The sequence below is a fragment of the Vipera ursinii genome (assembly GCF_947247035.1).
Source record: "Vipera ursinii genome assembly, chromosome: 2".
NCBI lineage: Eukaryota > Metazoa > Chordata > Lepidosauria > Squamata > Viperidae > Vipera > Vipera ursinii.
In genome coordinates this window covers 24,287,141-24,305,422 of record NC_139513.1, presented here as the reverse complement: position 1 = coordinate 24,305,422, position 18,282 = coordinate 24,287,141, and the positions used below count along the sequence as shown (strand labels likewise).

At 41.3% G+C, this 18,282-nt stretch overlaps 2 protein-coding genes across 2 annotated transcripts; one reads left to right on the top strand and one right to left on the bottom strand.

Moving 5' to 3' along the window:
- Positions 1–430: 430 nt before the first annotated feature.
- On the bottom strand, positions 431–1,373 carry LOC310634791 (olfactory receptor 2G3-like; the record flags this gene model as incomplete). The annotated part of the gene is made up of 1 exon (XM_083353328.1): positions 431–1,373. The coding sequence occupies exon 1, from the start codon at positions 1,367–1,369 to the stop codon at positions 431–433; it is 939 nt and encodes a 312-aa protein (XP_083209454.1). The 5' UTR covers positions 1,370–1,373.
- Positions 1,374–6,012: 4,639 nt separating this feature from the next.
- Positions 6,013–17,897, top strand: LOC310634790 (olfactory receptor 2G3-like; the record flags this gene model as incomplete). The annotated part of the gene is made up of 3 exons (XM_083353327.1): positions 6,013–6,036; positions 16,420–16,485; positions 17,001–17,897. The coding sequence occupies 3 exons, from the start codon at positions 6,013–6,015 to the stop codon at positions 17,895–17,897; spliced, it is 987 nt and encodes a 328-aa protein (XP_083209453.1).
- Between the last annotated feature and the right edge of the window lie 385 nt (positions 17,898–18,282).

Genomic DNA, 18,282 nt, shown 5'->3' with positions numbered 1-18,282 from the left:
GTTCCCAAAGAATGGAAAAATCACAATGCTGACAGGATTTGGCCTGGAAAAAGCCACAAAGCAAGCAAGATTTGCAAGGGTGGAATAATAACGTTAGTTCAAATTGTCATTAAAAGAAAATTGCAAGAACTTCAGAAGATGCCTTTTTCCACAGGGGAACAAAACACATGAAACATCAAGGGACAGAGTTGACCCAAGATGTGTGTTATCCAGGACAAGCTAAACACATTTCAGAAAATAAGTTCTGATTGTCGGTTTTGGGTTTTGTGTATTCTTTAATTTTACAGTCTTGAGTACAACTGTGGTACCTAGATAATAAGACATGCTTATTGTGAAATAGAGAAAAGAAAATGCAATGAAAATTACTGCAAGAATAACAAACAAACAGCATTTTTGTTGAATCTTCAGATGCAACTTCAACCCATGGGGTTTAGTTCTTCTTGATTAGTCTTTGGAGAGCTTTATGTACCTCTTTGTTCCTCAGAGTGTAGATCAGTGGATTAAGCATGGTGGTCACAAAGGTATAGAATAGGGAAATCATTTTACGTTGATCGTGGGAGGAAGTGGACAGAGGCTGGAGATAACTGAAGATGGCTGTGCCATAGAAGAGCCACACCACCATCAAGTGGGAGGAACAAGTGTTGAAGGCCCTTTTCCTGCCCTCAGCTGAGCGAATCCTCAGCACCGCAGAGGCTATATAGCCACAAGAGATTGTGATGAGACTAACTGGTACTAGGAGGAACACCACACTAGTAGCAAACATCACAATTTCATTAAGGGAAGTGTCAACACAAACCAATTTAAGAAAGGCTGGGAGCTCACAAAACAAATGATTCACTTGATTCCGTCCACACAGTGGAAGCCGAAGAATCATCAGTGTATGAACTAGTGAGTTGATGAAGCCACTTATCCAGGAGACAGCAGCCATTGTGAAACACAGAGAGTGGCTCATAACGGTAGTGTAGCGTAGTGGGTGACATATGGCTGCATAGCGGTCATAAGCCATGACAGCCAACAAAGTACACTCCGTGGAGCCCAGAGCAAGGGAGATGTAGAGCTCAGCCACACAGCCGCCATAAGTGATAGTCTTGCTTTTTCTCCAGAAATTCATCAGCATGTGGGGCCCAAGGCTGGTGGTGAAGCAGAGGTCAAGGAAGGAAAGGTTGCTGAGGAAGAAATACATGGGGGTATGAAGCCCTGGATCTAGTCTCGAGACAACAATGATGGTTGTATTGCCCAGGATGGTCATCAAGTAGCAGACCAGGACAAGGGCAAACAGCAACATCTCCAAGCGTGGCCGGTCAGCCACTCCCAGCAAGATGAATTCTCCTTGGTAGCTTTGGTTTTCCTGTAAAATTTCCCTGTTCATTGTCTATACATATTAGAACGAATAATGACATACAAAAGGAATCTGGTTCTAACAACTGTCAGCAATCCAGGACGATCAATTGATTCCCATAAAGTGGGGCTTGAATTTTGTCCCCAGTAATCTGGATTAAACTTAATTAGTGAACTCTATGAAAATGATTGGAGGTCCATATACATTGGCACTGCTTTTCACCATCTCATGCCTTAACAACCACAAGGAAATTATAGTGCATGGATGGAAACTTAAAGATTTACTCCATTTACGTTCTTGCCTATTGCTTTCTCTTTATCAAAAAGATAGCTGAGAGTTGCTACAGTTGTATCAGAAACCAGATGTAATCAATACAAATAATGAACATCAAACAGTGTCCACAGTTTGCTGGATCCCTTTTCCAGTCCCAGAATGGATAGGATCAAATGTTTTGGTGATTATTTTTAAAGGCTATGTTGAAAGATAAGACTCAAATTGTCACCTCAAGCCATTGTTCTTATGCGTTGGTCTCCCTTGACATAAGATCAGTGGCTCAAAGCAACTTATCCTTTATAAAAAGCCCTTAAAATTAAAATATAAATAAGACAACAGTACCCCAGTTTGTGAACCCAAGAATTTCACCAATGGACAAGATGAAGAATGTTTATCTCATCCCTACTATTTGCAAGTTTCCTGCAGATGCTGTTTTGCCTTTAAATGATCCTCCTGACTGTGCACATTCCCCAAATGCATAAAGGTCTATAACAATATTTAGATCAGAACTTTCTTTGAAAACAGCCACCTCCATCCATAAAAATTAAGGATTATGTTGTTTTTATGTCCCCTTGTCATGGATACAGTCTAAGAATTCTCAGATAGTTGGATACCAATCATAAGATTGAGCAGTCCTGAACTTGTTTGGGACAGGACTCAACAGATTGGAAGACTGGTTGACTTGGAAATCCAATTTTGTGCAATGGGGCTGGGCTTTCTTGAGATGGGGGGAAATCAAAACCCTAAAACTCACCTGAGTCTAGGGTGACGGAAGTTGTCCATCTCTGCCTTGTAACTGAGTGGACAAGGATGAATATCCTGATTAATGAATTGGCTGATTGATAATGTCCCATCCAGGGATTCTCACTCTTAGGGAATCACATAGATTTTTTTTACACAGCATGTTACAAAAATGCCTTTTTAAAATTGGTTGAAAGAGACCAGGAAGAAGCTATAACAAGTCAGGGAAGGGAACACTTTCCAGCCATTTCAGATGACTCTAAGACTGCAAACAAACATATATAAATCTCTGCCTTTTCTTCAGCAAAGGAGAGGGAGCTGCATCAACGTGATCCTCAATTCTGGAAGCCATGGATGAGTCTCAGCACCGCATAGATTTGATTAGGATTTCAGGCATTAAATATCCAAAACTTCTGTGAGTCAACCACATCCTTCATTTCCATCACCATTTTCAAGATGTCATCACCTGTCTAGTACAGGTAGGTTTTCCAGAAGCCACCCTCAGGTTTCTATATAGCAATGAAAAAAAAATGTCCCAGTTAGGTCTGTTCTGCCGGATCTTCTCCCCACCTGCAGCCCATTTATTCCTTTATCCCGGTATTCATTTATTTATCACATTTATACATTACTAAAATCTGGCATCTCAGAGGTTTAAACAAAAAAGCTTGCTGAAGTGCTTCTTGGCAAATGAAGGAAAGTTTCAGCCAAAGGGGAGAAAAGATATCATCTCCTATCCTACAATAATCACATCCACAAGGAATTAAGGACAGGATTAGGAAATTGACAGCTAGGAGCAAAAGAAGATCAAGTTCTGACTTCCAATTTGCCGATGCAGCCACCACGGGCGTTTGAGAGACAAGCTCCATCTCCCTCATCCAGTTTCGTATCGCTGGGATAGGCATCCTGAACATCAGATGTTGTGGGGAATTCTGACAAAGGGAATTGGGGCCATTTAAATCTTGGAAATGATTACAAATAAACGTTAAACTTCAATATTAATGGGAAATTAAAACTGGGAAATTTCACTAGGTTATTGATGGTCTAAAACAGTGGTGTCAAACTGCCGACCCGCGGGCCAGATGCATCATGAAGAAACCGCACCCACCCCATTGCAGGCAATGGGGAAAAAGTTCAGATACATTGCACGATGTCATGTGACGTTGCGAGTTTGACATGTCTGGTCTAAAAGATGGAATGTTAAAACAACTAAGCCATGCATAAACTAAAAATTATTGATAAATGTAAGAAAGCTACGTTGTATCTGATTGATAGAATAAGAAGTATACTAATAAGAGACAGTACACATTAAGGGAATTAGAGAGGAATATTGGCTGAATAGATGGAGATTTGTATCAATAATATCTGTATGGAATTGAATCATTGTAACTCAGCCACCACGTTGTTTTTCAAAGATATAATTATAACATTAAAAAATAAATAAAAAGTTTAACTAAAAAAAAAGATCAAGTTCCTACCTACAGGTTTAACGGGGAAGGAATTTCAGCAGGTGCAGAATCAAAGAATGCGAAAACTGAAGCAAATGTTTGTGTGCAAGAGAGGAGAAATGAAAGAATACTCCAGCCCCTCCCCCCTCCGCCCTTTTCTTTTGACCATTCAGCAGCCTTGCCTGTCCGATGTCTGACAAGTCTACTTTTCTCTCTTTCACACTATTTATGCAACATGTTCATATCCGACCTTCCATTCAGGAGCTCAAAGCCATTGTATGTAATGCCTCTTCCTTCTTTCTTTCCCACAAGTGCTCCACAAAGTAAACTGGCGTGGAAGTGAGAGGAGTTATGTGAGGGAAACAGAGAGACAGTCACTCAGAAAATGTCTCTTACTAAACGTGCCCTTGAACCTGGATCTTTGAACCCAAGTTTGTCTCTTGAGCAAAGACAAAAGAGTGGACCAAAGTCGCCCAGGAAGCCTCCACTGTGTATATGTGGGAGGGATTACAACTTGGGGCAGGTCTTTTCCATATTTTAACTAGTATCTTACCCTGGCTATGTATGATGAAGGCATAGATGTAACATTTCCATGTAATGTTCCATGAAATACTCCTACAGGCAGGGCTTTTTCTCTCATAGAATGCTCAGAACGGAGTTCCGGCACCTTTTTTGGATGGAACCTTGTAGGGTAGGCAAGGTGGTTTGTATGACATGTGTGAGTTCCGGCACCTTTTTCTTTTACAAAAAAAGCACTGCCTACAGGTCTCCATTCATTCATGTAAATGCAACATAACAGACAGAAGACGGAACCCACAAGGTCTTAGCTTGGCTTCTCTCTTGAAATTGCACAGCAGAACGTTGGAAGATGCTTGACAGGTACTATGCTGCATGGTCACAGCTAACCTAACTTTTATCTTTCATGTAGAACAAGATACAGACCAAATGCATAGCTTAATAAGTGTGCAGACTGGAAATGCACTGTGCAGGTGCTTTAATCAGGTGTACATCCTACAGCACTTTATGGTTTTTCAGCAATAACACCTTAATTCTGCTCCATAAGCCTTTCATCTTTACAAAAAAAAGAAAACAGTCCACCCTAAACTAAAATAGGAAAACAGGTCTGAGGTTAATAAATGTAGGCAAGCAATTTATATTCAGGAAAGGTTGGAATTGTACTTGTTAGAAATGGGTATATGGGTCAGGTTCAGCTATGGTCAATTTCTCAGTAACTCTTCAGTTTGCCCCTTTCCAATTTGATATCACTTTCTCATTCTGGTAAAGTCCAATTTTTTTTAAAAAAATTACACATTTTAATTTTTCTTACACTTGCACATCTGTGCGCATTTTCTATAGTTTTCTATCATACAGTTGCTACAGTTCATATTTTTTTAAAAATATATATTCCTATACAAGTTTCCCCTTAAAATTGATATTTATATAAACATGCTTGTGTACGTGTGTGTGCAGTTAGAAACCACTTGACAGTTTGTGGATTTCATTATGTAGCTGCGTTCCATTTTGTATATTAATTTGGGATGAATATTTCCCAAATCAATACAAATTAAACAAAGGTCTTCCTTATTTCTAGGACTATTATCGGGGGCTTGTCAAGAAATATGTCTAACATAAAGTGACATTTCATGATGAACAGACACATTCAACAATCGCCTTAGCAACTTTGAGTGGATCCTACCAGAGATTAGGACAGGATGTTTAATGAATTTGGCTATAACCAGTGGTGGGATTCAGTCGGTTCGCACCCATTCAGCCAAACCGGTAGTTATTTTTTTGTTGCCCAGGCCCAGAATGGACTTCCAGAAGTGGCATTACACAGAGAACTGGTTGTTCACATATTTGAATCCCACCACTGGCTATAACCAATGAATACTTACATGACAACATGCAGTATTTCATAATCAAATGAAACAACAAAAAACATTCAAGGGAGTTCTAAAAAGAAAAAACAACAACAACACTATACCTTCATGTTGGCTCTTTCAGAACAGTGGCGCTCCAGAATATTTACAGATCTCACAGACACATAATAATCAACTTGAGAAGGTGAGAAGTGGAGCAGGATGGTAGAATCATAGTAACACAGGGCTGGAAGGGACCTTGGAGGTCTTCTGCTCCAACCTCCTGACCAAGACAGGAGACCTTATTCCATCCTGGACAAATGGTTGTCCAATTTGTTCTTGCAAACCTCCAGCGATGGCGCACCCACAATTCTGGGAGGTAAGCTGTTCATTGATTCATTGTTCTCACTGTCAGACTTTATAAACATTTTCAAGGACAAGGAGGAGGAAGAAGCCGGATTATTCCTGCCCACTTGAAGAAAATTGTTGTAATGTTATCACAGACTCGTGATGGAACAATTAGGAGCAAAGAAGGCATCACTCTCCCCAGAGTCCAGCAAAGCCCGAGAGCTCCTTTTTTGCAAAGCTCACCCAAGAAGGGATAGATAACATCAGAGAAGTGACAGGAACAAAGATGCTGGAGTGGAAGGAAAAGACCTGCAAACGTTTGGCTAGGATCAAAGTGAAGGACTTCTCAGATGGTATCAGAAAATTATATTTGCTATTCGCAGGACTATTATGATGGAATAAATGTGCCTGCAGCCTTTGTAGAACAAGGCACTACATCAACAGTTGCAAACAACACACCCCATAGACATTTTAATTGTTCTCTTATGTTTGTATTATATGTATGCCCACATAAAGGTAAAGGTAAAGGTTCCCCCGCACATGTGTGCTAGTCGTTTCCGACTCTAGGGGCCGGTGCTCATCTTCGTTTCAAAGCCGAAGAGCCAGCGCTTGTCCGAGGACGTCTCCGTGGTCATGTGGCCGGCATGACTAGACGCCAAAGGCGCACGGAACGCTGTTACCTTCCCACCGTAGTGGTCCCTATTTTTCTACTTGCATTTTTATGTGCTTTCGAACTGCTAGGTTGGCAGAAGCTGGGACGAGTAACAGGCGCTTACTCTGTTACACGGCACTTGGGATTCGACCCGCCAAACTGCCGACCTTCTGATCGACAAGCTCAGCGTCCTAACCCACTGAGCCACCGCGTCCCTCATATATACATGCAATTATCGGTAGCACACTTCTAGAAGCATATTGACGCAGTAGTTACTTTGTTACTCTGAGAGTAACAGAGATGGTGCAAGAAATTGAAGGCAAGCTAAAGGAATTTGGTTGTTCAGCCTAGAAAAAAACAAAACACCAAGGCTTAAAGGAGATCTGATAGCTGTGTTCAGATACATTAAAGGGAGGGAAGATTGTCAAGAACTATTTTCCAATGCCACAAAAACTAAAACCAGCTCCATAGGAGAACGTTTTCTGATATGGTGCCTGCCTTGTGGAACATAATTTTCCAGAACTTGAAGGACTGAACTGGGGAATCCAATGGGTTCCATAAATCCCTGGAGAGTGGTTGGTGTTCAGTGTGAAGATTTGGCTGCCACTGAAGCACACAGCAGTTTTAGATGTGTATCTGAAAGGAACTCTTTCAATTCAATCCAATCATGAGGAGCCTTAATTTTTAATATGACTTTGGAGTCCTGCAGATGGTATGAAAGAGACTTTGTATATATGGCATCCGGAAAGAATGCATTGCTGACTCTGCTTATATATGATCTTCAGAAGCTTGTGGTGGGAATGCAATGGTCTGCATACAGGGAAAAATTGGGAAATGTTCTCATAAAGGAAGAAATCATGAGGAAACTCTTTCCGTGGAAGTAGGGATAGGCAGGAAGGCTGCAAAGTACAGCACAATAAGCACAACGCAGCCAGGATTGGTGACAGCAAAAACTATAAAGCAGACTGGATTTGTCGAAGCAGTAATAAAATAAGCTCCAATTCCCATTAAAAGAAATTTCCAAGAACTTCAGAAGATTCCTTTTTCACAGGGGATCAAACAAAATTGAAAAGAAATCATGGGACAGACTTGACACAAATTGTGCATGTGCTAGTGACAACAAACTAAACAGATTTCAGAAATTCTCTCTTTATTGCATGAAAGTGAACTATAAATTGTGTGATCATCTCTGTGGCTTTGGGTTTTCTTTGCTCTTTTATTTATAGTCTTGTCTATTGCTGTGTAAGGTACAATAAAAAAAATCCACACCAGTAACAAATAGGGAGCACTTATCATTCACCTTCAAATGGGGCTGTGAATCATGGGCTTAATTCTTCACTGTTAGTCTTTGGAGAGCTTTGTATACCTGTGTGTTCCTCAGCATATGGATCAGTGGATTAAGCATGGTGGTGACAAATGTGCTGTATAGAAAAGGGAGAAAAAATTGCCTCAGGAACTGACAGGCTGGAGATAATTGAAGATGATGGGTCCATAGAAGAGGGACACCACAACCAAGTGGGAGGAATAAAGGTTGAAGTCCCTCTTCCTGCCTTACAGCTTCTATAGAGCCATTACAGCAGGGGTGTCCAACCCAATTGCATCGCAGGATGTATTGTGACATATCGGGATTTTTTTTTGCAGGGTTGGGGTAGGCATGGCCTGCGCAGGCCGGATGTGGCCTGCAGGACATGTGTTTATGATAAAACTAATTAGTGCTAGAAGGAACATCACACTAGTAGGAAACATAGCTTCGTTAAGTGAAGTATCAACACAGGCCGTTTTTAGAAAGGCAGGAACCTCACAAAATAAATTATTCTTACTGGTCTGTATGAAAGAGTTGCTGAAGCCATTCACCCAGAAGACAACAGTCATTCTGCAAGGGATGACACACTGCAGCATAGCAGTTATAGGCCATGACAGCCAACAAAATATGCTCCGTGGAGGCAAAGCAAAACAGATGTCCAGCTGGCTCAGGAATTCTGGGAGTTGAAGTCCACGAGTCATAAAAGAGCCAAGGTTGCCTACCCCTACCCTAGAGGGTCTTGAAACCATTTGCAAAATCTCATCTTTGAAAGATAGATTGCATCAAAGAAGTGACGGGGGAAAGATGTGGGTGTTGTGTAGTGAGTTCGTTGCGCAGGAATGAAGACAAGGCGAGTGAGTTCAGCAATAGTCATGTTTATTTGTTTACAGGATCTGAACTGAGGAACTGAGCTGCAGCCTGCAGCAATTTATAGCCTGGCCCTTAGGTGGCAGCCAATAGGTTTAAAGCAACCCATTGCCGCCTAGGGGCAGCCAATAGCAGCACTGGAGATGGTGAGTCTGAGTTGCTGGGAGCCGTTAGCTAGCTCCAGCTTACCACGTTGTGTTACAATTAAGCCCAATACATAACAGTGGGAATGGGAGAAACAAATCTGCAAAGGCTTGGCTCAGTACAGAGTGGAATGAATGAGATAATTGTATTTTCTATTTGCAGGAATTTCCTGATGGAAGATGTCCACGTGCAGTCCTTGCAGCACAAGATGCTAGGTGAAGGGTTGCGAGCAATACATGACACATACCATCACCCAAACACTTTTATTGATTATATTTTTGTCAGATTTGTTGATACACATCTACACAGCACACAGGAATTATTGGTTCTTGAAAAAGTTCTAAGAACCTCCAAGATCACTCCCACCAACACTGACAGAGCAAGCCGCTAGTGAAAGCAAACCCCACTTCTTCCTAGCACTGAGAATGTTAACCTAGTTCAGGGGTCAGCAACCTGAAACAGTGAAAGAGCCACTCGGAACCGGTTCCCTCACAAAAGGAAAAACTGGGAGCCGCAAAACATGTGTGCGCATGCGCATGCATGGACGCATGCGCAGAACAGGGTTTGGCTGAAGAGTGGAGCCAAGGCGAGATATGCACCTACCCTGCATATTTGAATTGATTGGTTGAACTTTTTTAGTCCCACTTTTTTTTTGGACTGCACATGGCAGAGGACTGGGAGCCGCATGCGGCTCCGGAGCCGCGGGTTGCAGACCTGTGACCTAGTTTGAGTAACGAAATGTCTACAAGAAAACCACCAAGCTCAGAGAGCGCTAAAGTCCCCACAGTTCAACCCTCAGCCACAAATATTCTCTTTTATCGGTATTGATAGAATGGAATGTATTAGCCTATTACAAACAAATGTTTCCTTATCTGTGGCAAAAACAGGTGCCTCCTTATGTATACTTAATACAGGTGTCTCTTTATCTTAGAGTTAAAACAGAAGTGTCCTTAAATGGGTATTTTATCTTTCTACACATACGTTTTTCTAGGCTACAGGTCTTCCTTTACATGGGCTTTGCTATTTGATGTGCCCATTTATTTATAACAACAGAAACCAGGCTTTCTAAAATGACATTACTACTGCCTGTGCAATCTTTCTTCATTTCTTAATTTTTAAACGCACAAGGAAAGCATTCGAACACAGGTTTATAGAATTAATTCTGTCTTTATCTTATTGTGATAAAGTTGAAGTTCTGTAGTTTCTGTTCCGTTTATTCAGAGTTACCAGATCAAAAGCAAAGGTGAAATGGAAGATTTTCATGGAGGTTTTTCAGGCTGTGTAAGCAGCGCAGAGGACTTAATAGAACAAGGCATGCTAGTGCAAAATATAAACAATTCTGTAACCATCAAAAGGCCCAAATTCAAGGAGCATTCAGACTTCAGTGGAAAGAATAGAAGAGTGGAGGAGAATTACAGTGGAATACCATAACTAGTGGTATGGAATATTACTAGCAGTACTGATTTGTAAATTTTCATGGTATCCACTCATTGACACATGTCATAGGTGTGATTCATAATGAAATACAGTATCTTTTGAATTTTATATTCATGATGCATGGCATGTCAACCACCCTTATTCTCATCCTTAAGATAACCCTACACATTACCTGGAAGAAAAAAAACATGGGCTACAAATATTCAACCTGCCTATTCCAGTGAAAATGTATGTTCAATCTAGATTCAGGGTGGGTTTTACAAAGCACTGTGCTGATGTAACCCAGTGAATTTTTTTTAAAAATTCCATTTATATCCCGCTCTTCTCCGAAGACTCAGGGCGGCTTACAAGCTTAGCAGTAGCCTTCATTCTATGTATATGCCTGCTTATTAGGGCTTTCACACACACACCCAAGCGGCATTATTACAAAGTCAGCTTATTGCCCCCAACAATCTGGGTCCTCATTTTACCTACCTCGGAAGGATGGAAGGCTGAGTCAACCTTGTGCTGTGTCTACAATTATTTGGAAAGGCTCAAAACAACTATTAGAACTCACATGTTTCAAATACAGAATGTCTGTTCTAGAGAAGAGTGATCAGTTCATCATCTCCTGTTTTAGATGAGATGAGATAGCATCTCTTAGTGACAAAGTATTTAGTGGAGTTTTAAAAACTTCAGTTAAACTAAAAGATATAATCAGGAATGCTTCTTCAAAAGAATAAAATAATCTCTGGATGTAGGTTTGTAGGTTGATGTGTGGCTCAAAGGCTGTTGGGTTCTCTCTCTCTCTCTCTCTCAAGTTATAGGTTCCTGGGGATGCTCTGCCTCTGTGAGGTGGCCTTTGGGACTTCATTACCAATTGCCACCTGAAGAATATGTAGTTTGGCCCTAGGAGTTCACTCTGAGTTCTGATTCTCTAGAGCTCTATGGCAATTTTCCAACTGATGTCCTTGTTATTAACAATAAATGTATATACTAGAGTTCTGGCAATCAGATTTCCTTCCCTTTTTTTTAGAAATATAAAGGTAGGAAATCTGTTGCACATACAGGCAAAGAGAGCAAGGTTCAGCTGTGCAGAACTGAATGGCCCCTCCATGATACAATGCAAGTGTTGTGATGAAATAGATGGTCAATCACGGTAGGAGTTGCAAGGGAGATCACCTTCTTCCTTGCTTTTTCTCTTTCAGCTTGACTGTTAAACTTCAGACTCTTAACTTTCTGACATTCTAAATCCTCACCACCATCTTTCTACCGCTGTAGTCCTTTTTTGCTCTTATTTTCTTCCTGCTTCCATGTATGTTACACGTTTGGCATCATCTTTTTTCTTTATTCTTTCACTAATTGTAATTCCTAGCTTATTTTTATTACAACCATAAGGCCAGAAAATGGATCTCATAAAGCCTGGGTTCATTTTTCTAAATAAGCTAAATTTGCATCAGTCCATGTCTTTTGTTTCTCTCTTGACCAATTGGGTCGTTACTTTCTCTCCTTTGGGGCTTCTTCCCACTCTATTATTTTTGTAATTCCAAGAATATCTGGGGAACCCGATGTCAATATCTTCCATTTGTAATTTTTCTACATTTTTCTACTTTTTCCATTTTCTTGCTCATTGCAAAAACATCTGCATAGCTGCAGAATGGCGTATCAACATAACCTTTGGAACTGGCCATCAGGAACCTCACAAACAATCTTCTATTTTTATTTTAATCCCTTCCTCCTTCCATGTCTTTATCCCACAATTGTCTTGGCCCCTATTTGTTCAGCTCTTGTCCTCTTGTAACTTCAGCCTGGCTTTTTTTTGCTAGCTTCTTTCCCTGAAACTAGATTTATGTAGTTTTAACCCATTGGTTTTGATCTTCCCCTCAACTGAGTCTTCATCAACTTGTACATGAAAAATATTTGGCTTCAACTGTTGTGTAGCTTTTGCCTTCAACTGAATCTCTTCTGCTCTTCTGTTGTTTCTGGAGCTCTTTAGAATCAGTCCAAAATGTTACTGTGAATAGTTTACTCTCATCAAGGCCTCTCCTTCATGGACAATACTTCCATGAGACCAAGACAATATGAGACTAAGTAAACCATCCTCCTCAAGGAGAAGATGACAGTAGAAATCCTACAGACTTTCATTCTGGACATGGGTTTTTATAAGAGGTTAATGTTTGGAGTGTTTTATTGCAAAGGACATTGTCTTACCAGCAATGTAGAAGTATTGCAAGATTCAACTTCCACTGACATGAAACCTTGGAAAGCTTCTCATTTTCTCAGAACAAGGAAGAGTAAGGAGAATCTAAGAAAGAGGAACATCTAAGAGCAGTTTTGCTGGAACAATTGAAAGCCCATCTCACTCCAACTTTTTATTTCTTGCAGTGTCCTGCCAGATGCTTCTCTGGGGTACTCACAAGCAGAAGCAGAGAATGTACCCCTCTCTCATAATTATTTTCCTGCAACTGGTATTTGGAAGGATGCTGCACCCAAATCAGAAGTAATCATGAGTTTTAGGATAAATAGCTATTGAGAGATATGTCATCCCTGCATTTATCCAATCTTCCTTTTAAGCTATACAAATTAGCCTATAGTTTGTGGGAATGAACTCCAGATTAAGACTGTTCTGTATGGCCTGGAAAGGTGGGGGGATCCTAAGTGTTTTGAGAGTGGGAAAAAACTCCTACCTATTTCCTCTACGTAATGCATGATTTTATTTAATATGCCCTCAAACTGTCTTTTTTTTTTTACAAACTAAAGTATCTCAGTTTTTTAGCCTCACAAGGAAGGTTATTTTTTCTGCACCCCCAATTATTTTCATTACCCTCCTCTGCGTGTTTTTCCAGGTCTATAGTAACCTTTTTAAAAAAAATTGAACAACCAGATGTAAATGAACCAAGGATTTGTTTCAGGGTTTACAATGTAAATATATTTATTTCCAATACGGTTGACAGCAATTCCTAGCATAGAATTGTCTTTTTTCACAAATGCCATACTAAGTTGATTTCAGTGTGTTATCCATTATAACCCATGTTTTGCTCCCTACTTAGTTGCAGGCAGTTTATACCCCAACAAAATGTATGTAAAATTGAGAGAAGTAGACGCCTAGTGTGATAACTTCACTAACTTAAATTGAACTCCCTTCATCCAATTTAAAGAGATCCTTCTTGATCTCTTCACAACCATCTTAGGATTTTACCATTCTGAATTGTTTAATAACATTTAATTAAACAATAATAATTGTTCTGCTATTCTGTTTTTTTCCTGAAAACCAGACACTGCTTACCCATCAAAATTATTTATTATTATTATTTATTAAATTTATATACCGCCCTTCTCCCGGAGGACTCAGGGCGGTGAACAGGGCATATAAATAGAAATACAAAAGTTAAAAAAGGATTAAATAATTGCCCAATTAAAACAATCACAATATAAAACCCATTAAAACCCTAACGTTCCCCCATCAGGCCAGGCCAGGTTGTTCAAATAAATGGGTCTTTAGCCTGCGCCGGAAGGAGCGAAGATCCGGTGCCATCCGGAGCTCAACCGGCAGTTGGTTCCATAAAGCCGGGGCGCCCACAGAGAAGGCCCTCCCCCTGGGGGCCACCAGCCGGCATTCTCTGACCGGAGGCACCCTGAGGAGGCCCTCTCTGTGGGAACGCACAGGGCGGAAGGAAGTCGACGCCGGCAGCAGGTGGTCCCCGAGGTATTCCGGACCCATGCCATGTAAAGACTTAAAGACCATCACCAAGACCTTGAACCTCACCCGGAAGACAACTGGTAACCAATGCAGCTCGCGGAGCAAAGGTGTAACATGGGAGTACCGGGAAACTCCCAAGACAACTCTCACGACTGCATTCTGTACCAGTTGGAGCCTCCGAGTGGTCTTCAAGGGAAGCCCCATGTAAAGAGCATTGCAGTAGTCCAGACGAGAGGTCACGAGTGCATGAGTGACCGTACACAGGGCATCCCGGTCCAGATAGGGCCGCAACTGACGCACCAGGCGAACCTGAGCAAAAGCTTAATTTATGAACAAATTAAAAATATCAGTCCCCACACAGATCCATGAGGGACTTCATAAAGAAAAGTACTCTTTATTCTTACAAATAGAAATGTTTGCTTTGCTCTGTTAATTTGCAGTGCATTAAACACCAAATCCTCTTAAACCACAGCCACTAAGTTTTTAAGAACCCCTATGAGAAATTTTGTCAGAGTCTAATGTAAAATCTATTATATCCTTAGAGCTTTTTTAAGACTGTACAGATTATGATGTCAACATCTGATTTGCATTATCTCAAGCTCTGCCTTCCTAGATGTGTTTTTATATTACTTTCAGCGTAGTTGACAGTTTCCCTCAAATTTCTCTTGCTGTTTTTGAGCTTTCTGTCCTGGTCATAGCAGTGAAGGGGGTTGTTGCTTTGCGTTACACATTTTTCCGTCTTTCTGAAGCTTCCCTGGCTGCTGACTATTCTCAATCTGGAAAAGGTGGAGTGGAAGGAATTTCACCTTGGTAACTTTCTATGGATTTGTTCTGATGTTCGGAGAGGACTGGGGAGATAATTGTACAATACAGGGCAATGTATTCATCTACGCTCTTTGGCTACCTCCATTAAAGAAGTGGAAGAACAACATTTTCTTCTCATTGTGAGAAATTTTGGAAGTGAATTCCCAGCCATCAGAAGACATTTCTCCACGGCAGCCTTCAGCTGCTTGTTCCCTGTGAGTAAACTAGCTGGAGATTGAACCCTTTTAAGAAATGCTTTTCTGAATTTCAGCTCTTCCTCGGTTTCAGCCATAAGGATGCATAGCCTTCAATTGCTGGTTTCCCCAGAAGTCAGGACCAACTTTTTTCTCTACGGGAGAAGGGGGGGGGATGTCTTTTGAGGACTCCACTCTTTTGGTCACTGGGCCTAGAAAGGGAAACAGAACTCTTTGTCAATTTCATTCAGTAAAAGGGGAAAAAGCAACAGTCAGCATTTCAACATTCTACTACAGTACTGATCCCACCACACCAATTCTTTCATCAGAGGCCACCCAGCAGTGTTGTATAAAATGGAGGCCAATGGCAAACAGCAAGATCCAACTGAGGATGCCCCTGTTTAATTGTAACAGAGATATTTGTGGAGTCCTTGGTGCTTTGAGCTTGGTTGTTTTCTTGCAGAAGGTTCATTACCCAACTAAGTAATGAAAGATGTTTCTAGTTGAGTAATGAAACATCTGCAAGAAAACAACTGAGCTCAGAGAACACAAAGGACTCCACAGTTCAACCTCAGCTACAAATATTCTCTTTATTGGTAGAGATATTTGTGTAAGACAATAAGCACAACAAGTGATTGAACTGCCCCAGTTTCAGCAGCAGGAGAATCAAATACTACTATTAATGTGGAGCAAAAAAAATATGAGCGAAAGTCATCTTAACCGTGAGGAACAAGGACTTGTACTTCTGCCCTCCTGAAACTATAACGGTCTGGGGTAATAATGGGGCAAGCAAGATCAGCTCTGAATAAGAACTAAAAAAAAATGGGAGGTTTTTTTTTTTTGCTAAAACTACTGAAAGTCCTAAAACTCAAATACTTTGGCCACCTAATGAGAAGGAAGGACTCACTGGAGAAGAGCCTAATGCTGGGAAAGATCGAGGGCAATAGAAGAAGGGGACGACAGAGAATGAGGTGGCTGGATGGAGTCATTGAAGCAGTAGGCGTGAGCTTAAATGGACTCCAGAAGATGGTAGAGGACAGGAAGGCCTGGAGGAATGTTGTCCATAGGGTCGCGATGGGTCGGACATGACTTCGCAGCTAACAACAACAACAACAACAACTGAAAGTCCAGGAATATTTTTGACAGAAGGCAACACCAAAAATATTCTTGGATTAATCAGAGCCAAAGTCAGAACTCAATTCAAATGTGGAAATCATTGGGTGATCCTCAGTAAACCTTAATATTTCACTTAAATTACTTTCATTCAAGTCAGCATCCATAATCTATTTCCATTTCTTCTGCTGCTCTTTTTATTTCCCTAAATTTTTTTTTAGAGGATGTCCAGAGACTCAACATGGGAAAAAGGAAACCAAAGCTACCAAGGAGAATTCATCTGTTCTGTACCAGCCTGCTACCAGCCCTGCAGAAAAGGCAGGGACAACTCCTTTACAAAGGGCAAGAGGCTGGAATTAAGCCTGCCAAATTTATTAACATAAAACAGAGCAAAACAAGACACCAACCATGAAACAGGAGCTATGAAACAGGAACTAATCAAGCGGTTGCCTTCAGCAAACCAGCCCTCCCACGCATTCCCCTTTTATACAGTTCAGGGCGTGGCTTCTCTCTGCCTCCTTCCGAGGTGCCCCATTGCCTTCCTCTGTTTACTCCTGATTGACTGCCTCCTGCGTCGGGCGTCCTTGAACAGGGCCAGCTGTGGGTCATCTTCATCCACGCTGTCAGGCTCACACAGCTGGGTCTCCGTCGTGACCAGGTGGGAGGGGCCTGGCTGAGGGCTCTCATCAGCAAGATCTTCAACCCCCTCAGCAAGCTCTTCAACACCCCCCTCCTCCTCTGAGTCGTCTGACCCAACTGCCGAACCCACAGGCTGACCCTGAATCACAACATCATCTTACTGGGAGTGACTGACCGGCCACACTTGGAGATGGTGCTCTTTGTCCTTATCCTAACTTGCTATCTGATGACACTGTTGGGCAACACAACCATCATTGTGGTATCAAGATTAGATCCCCATCTCCATACCCCCATGTATTTCTTTCTCAACAACCTTTCCTTCCTTGATCTCTCTTGTACCACCAGTCTTGGGCCCCATATGCTGGTGAACTTCTGGAGAAAAAGGAAGACTATCACTTATGGTGCCTGCGTGGGTGAGTTATACATCTCTCTTGCTCTGGGCTCCACGGAGTGTGTTTTGTTGGCTGTCATGGCCTATGACCGCTATGCCGCCATCTGTCATCCACTGCGTTACACTACCATTATGAGCCAGTCTCTGTGTTTCACAATGGCTGCTATCTCGTGGGGAAGTGGCTTCAGCAATTCAGTAGTACAGACAGTCATGACCCTTAGTCTTCCATGTTGTGGGCAGAACCAGATAGACCACTTTTTCTGTGAGGTACCAGCCTTAATCAAATTGGCCTGCGTGGACACCTCTGTTAATGAGGCAGAGCTCTTTGCCTCAAGTGTGCTGTTCCTTCTACCACCTCTGGGTCTGATCACAATCTCTTACAGCTACATTGTGGCTGCTGTACTGAGGATCCGCTCAGTTGAAGGGAAGCGGAAGGCCTTCAACACCTGTGCCTCCCACTTGATGGTGGTGTCACTCTTCTATGGCTCAGCTATTTGTAGTTATCTCCGATCTCCGTCCAAGTACTCCGGTGATGAAAGCAAGATGATTTCCCTCTTCTATACCTTTGTCACCACCATGCTTAATCCACTGATCTACACTCTGAGGAACAAAGAGATTCGGAAAGCCATCCGAAGAATGATGAAGATCAAGAATAAAGAATATCAATAATGAAGGTCAATGTCTAATGAAGGTCATTTATCAACTTTATTCAACAGACCAAAACCAATACTTTTAACAAATGCTCATTCTTTGTTACTCCAAACGTGCTGGAAAGACTAATGATGAAAAACTAAAGCTAGTAGCTGCTATTTCTTTCAGAAAAAACATGATTCATGATAATTACAATGATGGTGATGTTTATAATTGCAGGGACAGTGTGCTTTATTTTTTATTGCTCGTGTATATCACCTTTGGAATAATCCAACAAATTACACAGTGCTGGGAAAAATGGTATTTAACTATAAATGGTGTTTAATTTAAAAGCACTTCAAGAGTTTAAAAATAGGTAATTTACTCATTCCAGATCTTAGTTAATCTGAATTTCCACAAATAT